General features: G+C 35.0%; 1 protein-coding gene across 1 annotated transcript in view; it reads left to right on the top strand.

The window, feature by feature from the left end:
* Window positions 1–13,674, top strand: part of LOC106770418 — a 15,401-nt gene extending 1,727 nt beyond the window's left edge. Inside the window, exons 2-8 of the mRNA XM_014656231.2 lie at window positions 5,392–5,486; window positions 6,485–6,564; window positions 6,769–6,810; window positions 6,892–7,019; window positions 7,403–7,583; window positions 9,033–9,211; window positions 12,797–13,674. Coding sequence (XP_014511717.1) covers window positions 5,392–5,486; window positions 6,485–6,564; window positions 6,769–6,810; window positions 6,892–7,019; window positions 7,403–7,583; window positions 9,033–9,211; window positions 12,797–13,313 — 1,222 coding nt within the window. The 3' untranslated portion in view covers window positions 13,314–13,674. The remainder of the gene's footprint in view (window positions 1–5,391; window positions 5,487–6,484; window positions 6,565–6,768; window positions 6,811–6,891; window positions 7,020–7,402; window positions 7,584–9,032; window positions 9,212–12,796) is intronic.
* Window positions 13,675–18,463: the final 4,789 nt, after the last annotated feature.

The following is an 18,463-nucleotide window of genomic DNA, read 5'->3' as shown; positions in this document are numbered from 1 at the left end:
ACTCAACCCCACAAAACCGGCTTGTAGGGTGAGGTTTGCACCCACTTATATACACTTAAATGGCCTCATCTCTAGTCGATGTGGGACTTCCAACAGTATGTACCAAGCCTGGAACAAATAAACTCAATCTGAGGTCCCCTCCATGACTTAGTCAATACATCTGCGAGTTGGTCATTTGATCCAACAAACTCGGTACATATTTCTTTTCACAATAACTTTTCTCGAACAAAATGACAATCAATCTCTATATGTTTAGTTCTCTCATGAAATATTGGATTTGATGCAATGTGAAGGGCAGCTTGGTTATCACAATACATCTTCATACTCTGAATGTCACAGAAGTTAAGCTATTGAAGGAACTGCTTCACCCATATAAGTTCACATGTTAGTGATGCCATTGTCCTATATTCAGCTTCAACGAGTCACTACATTTTGTTTCTTACTTTTCCATGAGATAATGTTTCCTCCAAGGAAAACATAATATCCAGTAGTAGATCGTCTATCAATAGGAGAACCTGCCCAATCGGCATCACAATATCCTGCAACCTGAAGGTTTCCTTTCTCTTCATATAACAACCCTTGCCCGAGAGCCTTCTTTAAATACCTTAGGATTCGAATGATAGCATTCCAATGGCCAACACATGGAGCTTGCATGAACTAACTAACCACTCCAACAGCAAAAGATAGATCCGGCCTTGTAATAGTGAGATAGATTAGTTTTCCAACAAGTCTCCTATATCTCTCCGAGTCGGAAAATAACTCACCTTCTTCGGTTGTTAATTTTTGATTTGGGTCCATTGGACTGTCAACCGGTCTACAATCAATCATGCCTGTTTCTTGCAAAATATCCAGGGCATACTTCCTTTGGGAGATTACAACTCCATCTTTTGACTGAGCTACTTCAATGCCTAAGAAGTATTTGAGGCTTCCAAGATCCTTGGTTTGAAAATGTCTACACAAGTACTCCTTTAGTTGAGATATTCCAGCACTATCATTTTCTGTAATAAATATATCATCAACATATACGATCAAGTAAACACATTTCCCGGGAGACGAATGATAATAAAAGACTGAATGATCTGTTTCACTACGTTTTAACCCAAATCTTTTAACAATTGAGCTTAACTTTCCAAACCAAGCACGTGGAGATTGCTTGAGCCCATATAGAGATCGGTTTAATTTACAAACCATACTAGACTCCCCCTGAGCAACAAACTTAGGAGGTTGCTTCATATAAACCTCTTCCTCAAGATCACCATGGAGAAAGGCATTTTTGATATCCAACTGATGAAGTGGCCAATGACGAATGGCTGCCATGGAGAAGAACAAGCGAATGGTAGTCATCTTGGCCACGGGAGAAAAGGTGTCACAATAATCAAGACCATAAACCTGAGTGTACCCTTTTGCAACTAGCCGGGCTTTGAGCCGATCAATGTCACCATTAGGGCCGACTTTAATTGCATATACCCATCGACAACCAACAACCTTTTTGCCTGGGGGAAGTGGCACAAGCTCCCAAGTATTACTGTGGTTAAGAGCCTGCATTTCTTCAATCATGGCTTGTCGCCATCTAGGATGATCAAGTGCTTCTTTCACATTTTTAGGTATAACCACAGGGGATACTGAGGATAAAAGGGAATAAAAGGAGGGCGACACTCTGTGATAGCTAAGAAAATTATAAATGGGATGAGGGTTTCGAGTGGAACGAGTACCTTTTTTGAGAGCAATGGGCCAACCAGAATCAGCTTCACCAGGAGGCGTGACAGGAGATGGGGACGGAGAAGAATCTGAAGGAGGAGATCCACCATTGTCTGGGAGAGGACTGCCCACCGGAGTACTATGTCGGGAGATATCAATATGTGGAGAGGAAGGTTTGGGAGGACTTTCAGCATGACTTGAATTGACGGGGACATTGGAGATATTGGACTCAACCATTGGAAGAGGAAGGACCTGTTGGAGGATATGAACATCTTGAACAGATGGAGAGAAGAAAGATGTCTGTTCAAAGAATGTGACATTGGCAAACATGTAGTACTTCCGGGTTTCAGGGAGTAACACCGATACCCTTTTTGAAGCCGAGAATAGTCCAAAAAGACACACTTGATTGCACGAGCAGAGAGTTTGTCTAACCCTGGAGACATGTCGTGAACAAAACACACACAACCAAAAACACGAGGAGGGGTGTGAAAGAGAGGATCATTGGGAAAAAGAATGGAGAAAGGGACTTTATTATTGAGAGAGGAGGATGGCATCCTATTAATAAGAAAATATGCAGTTAAGATGACATCCCCCAGTAATGAACAGGAATATGGCCACCAAGCAAAAGGGTACGAGCAGTTTCAAACAAGTGTCTATTTTTTCTTTCGGCTATACCATTTTGCTGGGGTGTATGAGGACAAGTGGACTGATGCAAAATACCATGGGAGCTAAGGATTGCAGAAAATGAGGATGAGAAATACTCTTTAGAATTATCACTTCTTAAGATTTTAATCACTTGACCAAATTGGTTCTTGATTTCATTAAAAAATGAGGTGAAGATAGGTAACAATTCAGAGTGATCTTTCATTAGATAAACCTAAGTACATCGAGAATACTCATCAATAAATGTAACAAAATACCGAAAATCAAAAGAAGAGACGTGACTAGGTCTCCAGACATAAGAGTGAATGATAGAAAAACTAGAAGTACACATTGATTGAGACCTTTTAGGAAAGATAGATCTAACATGTTTTCCTAGTTGACAAGACTCACATTCTAAAGTCTGAAGACCACTAAGTTCAGGACACATCTTTTTTAACTTTGACAAGTGGGGATGGCCAAACCGATCATGTAACACTTTAGGAGAAAGAGCTGCAACACAGGATACCCGTGGACAAGATCCAAAATGGTATAAACCTCTAGCTTCATATCCTTCTCCAATTTGTCTCCCCGAGCCACGCTCCTGTATAACAAAAGATTTTGAATCAAAGGTTATTGAACAATGTAACATTTTGGTTAACTGACTTAAGGAAATTAAATTGAATGGACAGTTAGGGACAAAAAGAACAGATTTCAGAATGAGAGAGGGAGACAGGGAGACTTGACCGACTCCCTTTGAACAAGTTTTGGAGCCATTTTCAAGGGTAATAAAATGGGGTTTTTCTTGGAAGGAAAGGGTTGGGAACAATGAGGTATTACCAGAGATGTGATCAGAAGCACCCGAGTCAATTACCCATGAATTGGGACCTTCCATGGATTGAGAAATGCAGGCGGTGGACGTACTTGGGGACTGAGATGATTGTGCCAAGCTATTGGACTTTAATCGCAGATACTCTTAATACTCTTCCTCAGTGAACTTAGAGTTGGAAGTGGGAGTGTCAGCCTTAGAGATATTGGCTGTTTTTGAAAGGAAGCCATGCAAGGAGTAGCAGTTTTCTTGGGTGTGACCCACCCTCTTACAATAAGTGCACTGTGGACGTCCCCGACCTCCACGTCCTCCTCCTCTAGTGCCACGTCCTCCTCTTCCTCGCGTGGCAACCATGGCAGATGGTTCCAGTGTTTCATGAGCTTCTTGAGATTGAGGCACTGGAACGCGAAGAAGACGTGTGGTCAAGGCTTCCAAGGAAGGGACTTCATGGCTTGTTAGGAGTTGATCTCTGATGTAATTCAAATCTGGATGCAATGCACCGAGGATCATCACCATATAATACTTGTCAAGCTTCTTCTTGATTTCTTCCGGAGATTCCACTTCCAAGAACATTCTCAACTCTTCTACAGCTGCTTGGGCTTCGGTCATGAAGGAGACCATATCATGGTCTTGCATTTTGAGACTTGCAAGCTTATTTGCCGTATCATATAGACGTTGAATATCATTAGCATAAATGCTTTGAGCCTTCTTCCAAAACGAGTGACATGTTTTGAAGGCTCTAAGAGATATCAAAAGTCGTGGCTCCACAGACTGCCACAATAGGGCACACAGCTGGAAATATGCTTGTTTCCATTGTTCAGCTTTTTCAGAAGGTACTTGGCTTCCATCCTGTTCAAGGTGGTCATAATGGCCTTGACCGAGAAACCACATTTCCACAGCTGCAGACCAAGACAAATAATTTTTCCCGTTTAGTTTTTCCGAAGTGATCGAAGGACTTCCTGAAAGGGAAAGAACACTTCCAGATGCCATTCTGGATAAAAAATAGGAGAAGGAGGCCGCGACAGTGAGGAACTTGAAAATGCAACTGTTGTGACAAACCAAATAACCCTCGGTTTTCTTCAAGGGGAGCCTCGAGACTTAACGAAAACCACGTTTTGAGGGTCAGAAAAGAGAGAGGAGACCCAGGTGACAACTATGGAGGTGTCGCGGCGACTTTCCAGTGAGCAGAGGGTGGCGCGTGGACGACACGCGCCTGTTCGCAACGCACAAAGAAGCTGCGCGTGGCGGAGCATGGAGAAGAATCCGGTGAAACTATGACGGCGGCAGACGGCGGCGAACAGCAGCGGACGGCAGTGGACAAATGCGAGATAGCGGACAACCAAGTTAAGAACTCCAAACTGCAGTTGACAGCTGCAGATAGTGGTGAGACAGCCGCGGACAACGGCAAATGGCACCGGACAGATGCGAACAACAGTGTTGGTGGACAACCAGGACGAAAACTGGAGCAGGATGAACCTGCTCTGATACCAACTTAAGATGATAAGAAATATTCTAGAGGGGTTAATGATCCCTCTCATGATCTTCTATTTAAAATGAAAAGCAAAAGAGTACATGGAACACCAAGAGTCTGCACTAGACTACTAGGTACAGAACTAGGTACAACCATTAAACTTCTGCAGACTAACCTAAATGATAATACCTATATGTAATGATTCTAACAAGCTATGTAATGATTCTAACAAGCTAATCTTGCGACGTAAGTATTTGTGAAAGTGTTTTGAGAAAGCTATTGAGAATAAAATGTTATGTGCACCAGCATATTTCAATAAGCTCTCTAGATCCATGTTTGGATTTGTGTTTTGGCACAGTATAATTGCGTCAACTCTGAAGCTTAGTATTTATATGTAAGTCTTTTATGTGATACATGATTAATAAGAGTTTAATCAAGTATATTTCCGAACACAACCATATCATATGTGATGCTTGAGTTTGGTTTTACTTAGTGGTCTTACTATCTATGAGATGCTAAGAGTGAACATGTGATGCCTGTGAGATAATATCTTACTTGTGTAGCAAACGTGGGACATCTTGCTTAGGATTTGAAGAAGTTTTGGAGTTGCTGATTATAGATTCGTGAACATTGAAAGGAATTTTCAGCAAAGATAAAGATGCTTGGTTGAAATTGTTAGTCATATAGATCAAGCTTTTACGAACTTTATTTTGTCTAAAGATATGAATTTTCACGTATTGTATATCATCTGCAGAACCCCTGAGTGGCTGAAAAAAATATTTGCAGCGATCACCAAGAGTGAGAGGAATGGCCCTGTATTTCGCTTTTTTATTGATCTAGGAGATGCAGGTTAGATATATAAATGTTATGCTTTTCTCTAATCTTTGTGGAATTGTATGTTATTGCTTTACCAATCCATTTCTTTCTTATCATTTGCTTTAAGGTTGTTTTGATCAATATTCCTATTTAGTTTTTTATATAGATGATGAAATTTATGTTTATGATGATATATAAATAGTGTTGGAAGTCCCACATCGACTAGAGATAAGGCCAATTTATAATATATAAGTGAGGTGCAAACCTCACCTTACAAGCCTTTTGTGGGGTTGAGTTAGGCCTAAAAACCCACTTCTAACAAATAGCACTGTGTCCTTTAACTCGATCAGCCTTTGAATGTTCATTAGTATTTTAAATAGAAAAGAAAAACATTTTGCTTGAGTGGATTGGGGAACCTAAAAGTAGGGAAGAATAAGATGTTAGATATGCTCTGTGCAACATAAAAAAAAAAGTGATACAAGGAAAAAATAAACTCAAGACTGTGACAAGGCTGTCCAGTCTATGCATATCTGAAAATGACAACTAAAATTTAAGTGGCCATGTACTGCACACCAAATAAAAGCCACAAAGCAAGTGGCAGATTGACACCTTTAACGATGCAATCATTTGGGCCCAATCAGGTGCATCAAAGGGCATCGTATATACCACATGCTGCCATTAAATATTATCTTCCTTACTTTTACCATATTGTTTTATGAAGCCAGCAAAAACTGTTCCAAAGTGAATGGACTAATAAACTATGCGTACATGCCCCAAGAATCCTAAAGGGTTTTTCCATACATATAGCTACCTGCAATGGAAATATACTGGCCTACTGTGTCTGATCGTGATCTCATGCTGACGAATATATTCCCCTTAACACAGTATATATTTTGTTTGTTCCCATTTATCCCTGTTAGCTCCCTGCTTGTCCATGATTTTACTCTATTAACATCTTTAGCTTGGCTAATGTTAATATATGATCAGTAATAACTTTTTTCACTTTTTACTGACATTTTTAATGGTATTAGTTTCATATGTCAAAAAGCTGAATATTCCAAGTGGTGTGGTCGGTGCCTGTCGTCTTGACCTGGCTTATGAACATTTCAAGGTACTGTTGACATTTTCATTTAAATGTAGTTGTGTTGATTTAAGCATGCCCACTGAAGGTTCTATGTAATGTAATAATGATGAGGTTGTTTAGACGTAGCAATGCATGCAGATTTATGTTCCTAATTATGGAATTTGATATATTAATCTTCTTTCTTATTTTTTTTACGCTTAATTTATAACATTTACATTACACTTCATGCAGGAAAAACCTCACTTGTTCCAGTTTGTTCCAAATGAGAAGCAGGTATTATTAGTTTTTCATTGTTGCATATCTTCCAGTTTTATTCACTGCCTTCTGTATTAATAATAAATACATCCCCATTAGGTCAAGGCAGCCAATAAATTGCTGAAGGCAATATCACAGCATGGTGTCAGGAAAAAGGTTGATGGGGTTCCTGTGTTTAGTGCCGAGAACTTAGATATTGCAATAGCAACTACAGATGGGATTAAATGGTGTGTGTTTCTCAGCTTCTTTTTATCTTTTTGATTTGAGATTTAATATGGAACAAATAATTGTTTTGGATTTTCAATGGATGGATACCTCTCCTTTTTATTAAAGTAAGTAATTCAACAGGAACCTCTGTATTTTCTTTTCCAATTGTATATGGACAGATTTAATATGATTTCTTTTGGGATTGTTTTGGTCAGTTTTTCATCCTCGGTAATAGTAATAATATTGATTTGCGATATGCTATTTGTGTTAGGTTTTGTGTTTACTCTTGATTATTTATCTCATTATGTTTCATTGATACCAAATTCTTTAGATAAAAAAGCGTTTCTACCAAAGCATGGAACTGAAAACACTATGCTTACGGTATTTCTCTTTGTTTAATCAGGTATACTCCCTACTTCTTTGATAAAAACATGCTTGATAATATTCTCGAAGAAGCTGTTGATCAACATTTCCATACCTTAATCCAAACTCGGCACATGCAGCGGCGGCGGGATGTGGTTGATGACAACTTGGCCGCAGAAGTGATTGAGGAAATGGGAGATAGTCTTGGGGAGCCACCAGAGGTATGATGAAATTCAAGAAATATTTTTCGTTAAACAAAGAAAGTTTTCTTTTTCCAGCGGTAGTGCAAAAGAATCTCAAATGGAGTTTTGATTGGAATCGTTAATGACTAATTTAGAATTTATTTAAAATACAAATAAGCACGGTTGTGCATAGCTAGCTATAGTGCCATGGTGGAGCTGAGTAGTGGCAGAGCTGGTTAGCTCCTGGCCAATGGAGCCCTTCGTGGTTGTGTAGTTCATGGTTGGGACTGTAGTAGCCCTTGTGGCCTGGATTGGGCCTCTATTCTGTTTTTTCTAATTTGTCACCTTTCTCCTGATTTGGTGTTTCTCTCTCACATCTTTACCAGTCATCTCTGGCAGTATTTTATGACCATCTTGATGGTGTATTCTGCAGTTGTTTGGCCCCTTTTCACAACTGCTCTTGTCTAGGGTTGCAGAAGGTTTTTAGAGAAGAGAAACGATTGGAATTTTGGGAGCGGGTGGTATCAGAGTGGCTGATGTGAAAAAGTGATTAGGGTTTTTTAATCTCTAAAGTCAAAGAGTGTTTGGCCCAAGTCCAAATTTGGCCGCCCTTCTATACCCAAAACTGTCCTATAAGAAACTCTGTAATGTTTAAGAATATTTGGAAAAAAAATTGGAGAAAAAAACGTCAATACATAATTATGTATAACAGTTATCTAGTATTATATAATAGAGATAAATGTGTAACATTAGTCTTTTGATGATAAAGCCTTGTAAAAGATACCTTTATGTTACAAATAGACACAATACAAAGAATGAAGTTAATATACTGCAAATAAAGCCTTCAGACATTTTACATAAAAAGAGTTTAAGCTTAAAACAAATTTTCTCAAATCTTTTGAGTCTGCTGAACAACTTTAGATGATATATAATAATTTGATAGTTCGTTAGAGCATAAGTTTAAAGGAGTTGTTGTTTTCAGAAGCTTATGAGTATAAACTTGGTAATATGCAACATTTTGTCGAAGTTCTCCTCGAAAAAGGCTATATTTGCTTTATGATACATGATCCACTGGTGCTAGGGACAGTATTCTGAAAGTTTTATATTTTAGAATCCTGTCTCAGTGACTCCTTTATCCGGACTTCAAATCATGACTTTTTTAATACATTCAAGAAAAAACTGTCAATAACATAAATTTAAAAGTTCTTCAAATTCAAAATAGCAGGCCTATCAATTTAAAATGCTATTCAAGATGGTCTCAAACTCAACAATTAAAGGCACCCGAAATGATCTGTGTATACTTAATAGTACTTAATAGAAAGGTTGGTCTGAGATACCTCATGTAACTTGTTCCTGAAAATAAGAGTTGTGCTCAATGTTTCATTAACTATGTGTTTAGAAGGAATGAACTTGAGTTATACATAACATTAATATCTAGTCCTATTTCTCTTAAAAAAGGTGAATTTTCACTTGAATTTCTCCTGGCAGGTTCAGGAGTTGCTTGACGAAATGGGTCATCCTAGTATACCACTAAGTGTTATTTCAAAAGCTGCTGAACTCCAGTTCCACTATACTGTTGACAAAGTATTTCTGGGTAATAGGTGGTTGCGAAAAGCAACAGGCATACAACCTAAATTTCCGTATTTGGTTGACTCATTTGAGAGAAGGTATGTTTTTAATATTTTTTTTAGCCTTTGAAACTGCAATGTATAGTTGGCGGCATTTGAACTCCTGTCTTTACTTCAGTGGTTTCCTTGTTTAGAGTTTTCATGCATTAGGAAAAGGTTTTTAGCAAATCTTGCCTAAGAATAAATAATATTTATACTAACTCAGATAACTTTGGTTGGATATGTAATTTTTTTTTTCTTAATGTAATATCAACGTTTGTTGTACATAGGTTAAACAGGGAAATCAAGAACTGCATTATTAGATGATTATATATATATACACACACACACACACACACATATATATACACACACACACACACTTTACCATTGCACCTGTGGAAATGTGTAAATTTGCTCCTCATCTAAATAGTGATAGTTTTGGGGTCTATCATATCGTCCATTATTGGACCACAATCAAATTATCCATATATTTATATTTTCAAGCTTAAGATGCAAATCCCGGGTGTGTTTGCAAGTTATTATCAAATTATCCATAAATATTTATTTTCAAGCTTAAGATGCAAGAGGTGTGTTTGCAAGTCCTAGGTTCGAAGAATGTTGAAGATCTTACATCAAATAGATATATGATCAAATTATAGTCTGTAAATAGGTACAAACATTTACAAGTTCATTTTGTCAGGTTGAGTTAGACTTAGGATCAATGCTATAAAAGATAGATGATCAAAGCTGCCAAGTACATATTGCACTCCTTGCCCTATGCTACCGAAATGATTCTTGTGCCCTTCAAGTTTCTAATATAAGGAATTGCAGTAATTACAGTCATAGTGTCTAGCTTCTAAGGAAGTAATGAAAGAATAGCAAAAACGGAATCAGCATATTATTAGAAAATAATCCGCCCATAATCAGACATCGTTACCCAATTATTTACCCCATTCTAGAGCTTGCAAAATACCAACGTAGGTGGCAGCTACCAATTAGCTGTGAAAAAATGAGATTGCTGTTGATTTGGCATGTCTGTATGTAGCAATTAAGCCTGGCAACAGTTGGATAAATTCTTGTGAGGGCAATGGTATAGATGATACGCCACTACCCCAACCATCTCTGCCACTTCAGTTAATGATGGGTGATTCACAAATTGTTACGAATAAGTTAAAGGGTGTCATTCTGGACACCTGTTTTGTGGATCATATGCTGCACTTAACTTGTAGTAACGAGAGCATAGCCAAAACTTACTGTTAAATATAGTGAAAATTATATATTGGAATTAATCCCTTGTGTTAAATACACACATAGGGTTCTCTATTTATAATAGAAGAAATATGGGCTAAGCCCAAATACAAATGAATATGTAAGAATAAAATAAAATAAAATAAGAACAATGTTTCCCTAATAAACATATAAGGACTATATTTCCCTAATACACAATATAAACTAAATATAATATCTCTAACACTCCCCTTCAAGCTGGAGCATACAGATTGTATGGACCAAGCTTGGAATAAATAAACTCAATTTGAAATATATGATCTGTCTTCAAGAGTGTGCGGCAAACAGATGCGCAATCACATGTCAACGAACAACTAACAACAATTTATGGACAGTAGTGGACAACTGCGAAACTTCAAATAGCACCGTGAAACTTCAAGTGGGATGACTTTGACAAAGGAGAATAATGACAAACTCCAGGGACTAGATTGCCATCGAGTAAGGATGGGGCTTGCATCAAAACTACAAAGACTGCCATCACTGACTGATGGGGCCTGTAGTGGCTAAAAGCGACAAAACTACAGGGACTGCCATCACTTACTGATGGGGCCTGTATACAGGGACTGCCATCACTGACTGATGGGGCCTGTATACAGGGACTGCCATCATGATGGGGCCTGTAGTGGCTAGAAGCGATAAAACTGCAAGGACTGCCATCATTGACTAGTGGAGTCTGAAAGCCTAAAACCTGGCTGGAAACATACTCCCCCTCACGAAGAACGGCAAAAATGACAGCGCGGCAATGACAGATCGTGAAAGTGGAAGATCATAATGAGCTCTTATTCATCAAAGCACCCAAAAAACAAATCTGACAGATTTGACAAAGGGTTGGTGAAATTGTTTCAACCCATAATTTTAGTGTTGAAATTTCTTAGTGTTAACCACTGACTGTCCTTGAAGACCTTTCAGAATAGAGAAGAAGATAGCGGAAGTAGTAGAGGTAGGACTAGGTGTTGGTGCATTGGTGGCACAAGTGGCGGAGACGACGGCCGGAGACGATGGCTGGAGTCTATGGCCGGAGACGGTGGCCGGAGACGACGGCCGGAGAAGGTGGTCGAAGACGGTGGCCGGAGACGACAGTCGGAGATGGTGGTCAGAGACGACGGCCAGAGACGGTGGTCGAAGACGGTGCAGGAGACGACGGTCGGAGAAGGTGGCCGGAGAAGGTGGTCAGAGACGGTGGTCGAAGACAGTGGACAGCTGGTAGGTGGCGGCTGGTGGCGAGCGGCAACGGGCAGTAGTGGACAACAACACCGGACAGATGCGAGACAGAAACTAGAGATTGCCTATTGAAGCATAAAGGCACATGTTGAAAAAGAAACTTTTAGGAGGGTGCCACCGGTGGCGGCGGCCACCGGCGGCAACAAAGACAAAGTAGAAAAGGATAAAAAAACCTACTCTGATACCATGTTAAATATAGTGAAAATTATATATTAGAATTAATCCCTTGTGTTAAATACACACATAGGGTTCTCTATTTATAATAGAAGAAATATGGCTAAGCCCAAATACAAATGAATATGTAAGAATAAAATAAAATAAAATAAGAACAATGTTTCCCTAAAAACATATAGGGACTATATTTTCCTAATACACAATATAAACTAAATATAATATCTCTAACACTTACTAATGAAGTTTCATCCTTCTGAAACCATTACACTAGGAAACTCACGTAAACCAACATCCCCGTTGACAAAGAGTGCAGCTTCCCCTTGGCATAAATGAGAATATTTACTCAAATGGTCTTTTGCTACCAATTTAAAAAATCTGTTCTTTTGATCACGGAACTAATACAATCCATCGAGATATCTATACGATCGCATCCATACCCCTCAAATTTGAGGAAGAGGGTTCTGGATGGAATGTTTTCCATATCTTTTCAGTTGTGTTTCCTTTATATTTTAATTTTAAAGTTTAAACAATTCAAACAACTGAACTAGGTGCCTTCCCATTTCAGTGCATTCATTTTTTCTTCCGTTAACCATAGTCCAAGTACTGGTGCTTGATTTGAAATCTTGACTGAAAAATGTTTTGGGTACTAATTTCATATGTTTAGAAAGTTACGCTATCTAAACCCTCTATTTTCATGAATTTTATGTTTTGCATTTGAGTAGCAGATGAAACTCAAATAATTTTTGTAATCAGTTTACCCCCGACCATGTTAATAAATGAGTAGGAAGCTTTGTTCGACGACTTAAATCAACTTTACTACTGATTAGAGATTAATCGACAAATAAGCTCAAGCAACTGACAATCTCGATAATATTTCAATTTTAGTATAACAGCGGACAATATCAAACAACTTTTAAAGTTGGATGTCCAATGATTTATAACATATTTGTTATCCTGCAGAAGTGAAGCTTCTTATCTGAGAGCTACCGAATCAAGGCGCTGCCTTGAGAACCCTGAAGTGGAAGATGTTAGGAAAATTTCTGAATGCATAGATTCTTCTGATTGCAGTTTGGATGATAATACTGAAGCAATCAGACAACCTAGTTTCAGGCTAAGTCTACCATTTGGTAATTGGTTTCATCACCTATGGCCAAAACGGTGTCATGAAAAAGCAGGATCATCTAAAAAAGGCGTAAATAAGGAAGATACGAAAGCAACCCCCTTTCTACCAAAAGTTACAATGGTTGGTCTCTCTACAGAGGAAGCAGGCCAGATGAGCAAAGCAAATTTAAAGAAGACAATGGAGGATTTGACGAAAGAGTTGGAGAAGACAGAGCTAGATAATATGTCAAGTGGTGGCTGTAAAGAGGGCACAGTGGAAGATAGGGATCCACTATTTGTGGCAAATGTGGGCGATTACTATTCTAGTCTGGGAAGAGCAGGATCTGGTCGCTGGATCAGAGGAGGAAACAACTAAAACCATTTTTTGTCTCAGAAATTTTCATTCAGGTTACCTATTAACATGTTACAGTGTTCGGGCTAAAAATAAACCTCGTTTGGATCAAGCTGGAGATTATGTCTTTGATCGATGTTGTAAATGATAATTTTTGTAATTCATCAGTGATGCCTATTTTGCTCTGGGAAGTTAAATAAAACTGTTACAGAATGACATTAACTATGTATAAACTATGATGTCAATGTTGTCTTCAGTTAGGGATTATTTGGTCATGGTTTTCTACATCTGGAGAAGAATTAAAATTCTGCTGCTTATTGTATCTCCCTCAAATTATTTGTAAAGGTTTAAATATTGGAAAGTTAATATCAATTAATTTTTACGACTTAGTTTGTAGATATCCAATTTTAGATGAAGTTACTGTTGTTTTTTTTTTTTAATTTTTTTTTTTCCAGAAAGTGCTTATTAAGAAAAGAAGTCTTAAATCAGTTATTAGCATTTATTTGGTTTTCCATGATGAGGGGTTAAATTAGTGTTCGAAATTAAATTGGAAAATTTAAGTTGCATATGGAATTATTTAATTAGGGTTCAGTAGAAATAATAAGGAACAATAATGCCTTTGTCATCAAAATCTCAATAGTAGAGAGAAAACAAAATGTCTTTGGTCTTATTATAAACGTCCTTTTTTATACTCACAAGTAATACTTTAGAGAGATTATGTTTTATATGAAAATTCTGATGAAAATTTCCAGTAAGACCCACCTTTTGTATTAAATATTTTTCAGACGGTTTTCTTATAAAAATTTTCAGATATGTTACTGAAATTTATTATAGTTTAAACTTATTTTTTGGACTGAACCAATATTATTTGTCACCTGTTCCAGACTGATTTTAAACGAATTTTTTATTTTTCAAACGGATTTTAAGTTAAATTAACATTATTTAATGTAAATTGGACCAATTACTACAAATGCAACATTCTTTATTAAAAAAATGTATGCAATTTTCAGATGAAATAAAATAATACAGAAAAAAAATATATTTAACTATTATCTTAGACATAATTGAATGAAAAATGGTAATTTTTCAATTAATTTCAAACAAAAAAAATTCGTAAATTTTATTAACATATTCTTATATTTTGAAATCTTCCCTAACAAAAATCTATTCAAACAAAACCTAATTTTATGAAAAATTCAAAATGTTCAAATAATATTTAAAGAAACAACACAGATCAACAGAAACATCTAAGATCCAACATAATCGGCTGACTTAAAAAATAAAAATCAAGTAAACTCTTTTTCTTTCTTTTCTTTGTATGTTGAAGGACACATTAAAACATTCACAAATTCAAGTTGTCTCTTGAACTCACTTGAATAGAGACAATTGCTCATATATTAATTATCAATGATCATTAGAAGCGATAGTAATATATGAAATTGTCAGGTTTCTGACACCAAAAGCTTTGAGAAAAGCAACAATTACTGTTACTTTAAGCTTGAAATGGTTTGACATATAACTTAGAATCTTCATCACTCTCTTTATTATCATTTCATTATCTATTCATTGCAGATTCAAAATATAGGCAAAGAGCATTGTTAATGAACTCTTACATACAAATTTAATTGTTTTATAAAACAGTAAGCTTCTTTTATAGTTACTAAGTTAACGGCTATGTGATCATTTTATTTCAAGTGAAAATGTTATTTTTTTTTTGGTTTAGTCTCTAATAGCTACTTTTTATTTAAATTTAAAGATTATAAAATTTTCAATTTAAAAATTTGATTAATTTTTTAAAAGCATTTTAAAACTTCTTAATCATATATTATTAGTATTTTTATGAAACTCACTATTTATATTTCCATGAAATTATTACTTATATTTTTATAATTTTCAAGTTGTGAATATCAAACATCAAACCTTGACTTAAAATATTTCTAAAACAATATTTAAAATTAAAATTTTTTAGTCAATTAGAGACTAAATCAAAATATGTAATAGTGCCATGATATATAGTAACTTTATAATTATTGATATGTAAGTAACCTTCTTAAACTTAAAGGGATTTTTAAACTAATAAAACTCCTTAAATTCAAGCTCAATAATTATGTGTATAAGGTGGACACTAATAAGATATTTAAAAGGAATATATGATGAATGTTGATTAGGATAAATTCCAAGTGAACTATGCTTTCAATAGTTACTCTCTGAAATTTCAAATAAGGCAAAAATACTATGAAAAAGATGGTCACTTGTAAAAGTTATTTTGGACACTCAAATTAATAAAATATTCGTTAGATTCATCACAATATAATGTTTATGTTAATTAACATGTTAATTATGTAATTATGTTAACTATATTATGTAGTATGTGAAAACCATGTGGAGAAAAAAATGCATGTCGTCATGCATATAAAAGTTGAAAGCATGTAAATAGAGAGACGTAGGAACATAAATATTCTCTTATGCACTTTTTTTTAATGTATTATGCATCTTAGCACACACACATCAAAGATCCTTGTTAATTAAATGGAATGATGTCAGCCAAATATGCATACGATTTTATCCTCCACTACTACTAAACTTTTCCTTATATTATTGGAAGTCAAAAATCTAATTTTCAAAAATATTTAAACAAGAAAAGTTTTGCATATAAATAATTTTAACATATAAAAAAAATCTAAAGATATATTAGATCATAGTATCACTTTTCAATTCTTTTTATGAAGTGGGTTTTGTCATAAAAGAGGAATGCTGAAAACAAAGAGAGAGAGAGATCCATGTTTTGTAGGGTATTCCATTGGCAAAGCCAACCAAATTGAAATGGAATGAAGAACTATCCTTGAAATATGTGATTCTTCTACAACAAAAAGAACCATGAATTTGCATCTAATAAGATGGTGGTGGTCCCATGCATTTAAACATTTTAGCTTCCTTGAGGTTTCATCTATATGCTTTCATGTCCTTGTTATCCTTTTTTTTTTCATCATTTCCAATGTCAATGAAGAACTTTCTGCTTCACCCTTCATAAAAGAAAAGCTTGATAAACTTTTCCCATCATCATCAATGATGCCATATAACATCCATATATTAGAGGAACTTTTCTTTGTATTTGAAGTAGGGTTGGAACTCATGTCATGCACATTTTTATATATCTAAAGACCTATAACATATGTTGTTGAGTACATGTAGCTTCTAATGTATCTAATTTAAAATGAATATTTTATAAGACTTATATTTCTCTTTCAATGAATAAGTATGATAGTATAAGGTGAGTCATATGGATTGATTTGTAAACTTGTAAAAAAAAGTATGAGATAGATTGAGTATTTTAGTCTTTGACTCGTATAGGTTCATCTCACATAATTCATAAGGTGAGCCATATGGGTTGGTTTGTAAACTTGTAAGAAAAAGTATGTGAGAGATTAAGTATTTTAGTTTGTTGACTCGTTTAGGTTCATCTCACATAATCTATAAGTCTACACGGATCAATGACAGGTTAACCCGCATTTGGCCCGTACAACTTACATAGACTTAAATTTCTAAAATTTATTAGCACTATAACAAGTTGTGTATGTTTCTTTAAATAATTTACTTATTCATAATTTTTTATCTACTTTATCCAAAATAATTCACTCATTTACGTCTAATTTATTCAAAAGTAGTTCTCTCATTTTCGTTTCTTTCTTATTTGGGTGTAATTCAAAATCATTACTATTTTCAAGTACTTAAAAGTTAAAAATTATATACTTGAGAAAATTATTTATTTCCAAAAATAACTTTATAAAATTATTATTTCTACTAATTCTATTAAATTAAATAAAATTACTAAAATCATATATCTTAATATTTTATAAAAGAAATTACAAGACAAATAATTTCTTATACAAACCTAAGTAGACTCCAAACTGACGTATCAAATATTATGCGAAACAAAAAAAAAAAACAAAATTGGCCCATACTATTTATGCTGGTGTGGTGAGCTGCTCGACCCGCTTTACCATTTCTAGCAGTGACTGCATCTAACTTTTGAATTTCTTCATTCTAAAAGATATATTTTGTTTTAGTTATTCTATATTTGAGATTTATTTATTTATTTATTTATTATTAATATTATTTTTTAATGTGCTCTTCACTAGTACATACTTTTTCAATCTGATTACTTGGTTAATTGTTTTTCAATTTTGATATATTTCAGACTTTAGTTCATTTTCCCTTTTGTATCTAAACATTTTATTTTGTACTACCATGTTTTATGCATTTATTATACTTTTTAACTCTTTCATCCTACTTTTAGTAAATATGTTATACAAATTCATAACTATAGAAAAAAGATTACATAAAATAAATATTAAGCCAGTAAAGAACTATAATTATTTTCCCCATCTCCAAACCCACATTTTACTACAATTTCTTTCTTCTTTTTAACTATCTGTATCAAACCAAACCTTTCTCTTTTTGTGTTTTGTTCATTAAAGAAGAAAGAAACAGCGGAAGAAAAAATATATAAGAAATGAATAAAAAGAGGGATAACTGAAAAAAAATGATTTTATTTATTATTACAATTTTTTTTATTTATTATCATAAAAAACAATCAAACCATTAAAAATAAATTATATTCATACTAAATTATTGATGTGAAGAAAAGTTTATATAGGTTTTGTTGTGGTATAATATATAGATTATTAATATCTGATAATTGATTTCAGATAATCGAAGTCTATTATATGATTTCAAATGTGTATTATACCGTTCTTTTCTCATTTTTTTCTTCTTTTTTTTAATATAAATTTACTCATTCATATTACTATCAATCTTATGTTAGAAGTAGGTTTTAGGCCTAACTCAATCCCACAAAATCGATTTTATAAGGTGAGGTTTGCACATCGCTTATATATTATAATTTGGCCTTATCTCTAATCGATGTAGGACTTCCAACATCTTCCATTTCTTTTTGACATAATTGTTACATTAAAAACTTTGTCCCTTTTTTTTTGTTTCTGGAGGTATATGGTTCATTCTATTCCTCTCCTTTTTCTGTTCCACCTCTTTATTATATTCTATGTGTGATGAATATCATAAAAGAGATTATGAGAATGATTCTGTAATTTTGTTAAGAGTATATTATACAAAGCACTTAAGTAGAATCATTCTTTCCCTTATTTAGCTTCATT

This window comes from Vigna radiata, chromosome 1 (genome assembly GCF_000741045.1).
Source record: "Vigna radiata var. radiata cultivar VC1973A chromosome 1, Vradiata_ver6, whole genome shotgun sequence".
NCBI lineage: Eukaryota > Viridiplantae > Streptophyta > Magnoliopsida > Fabales > Fabaceae > Vigna > Vigna radiata.
Note: the sequence above shows the minus strand (reverse complement) of the source record. Positions and strands in the feature narration are given on the sequence as shown.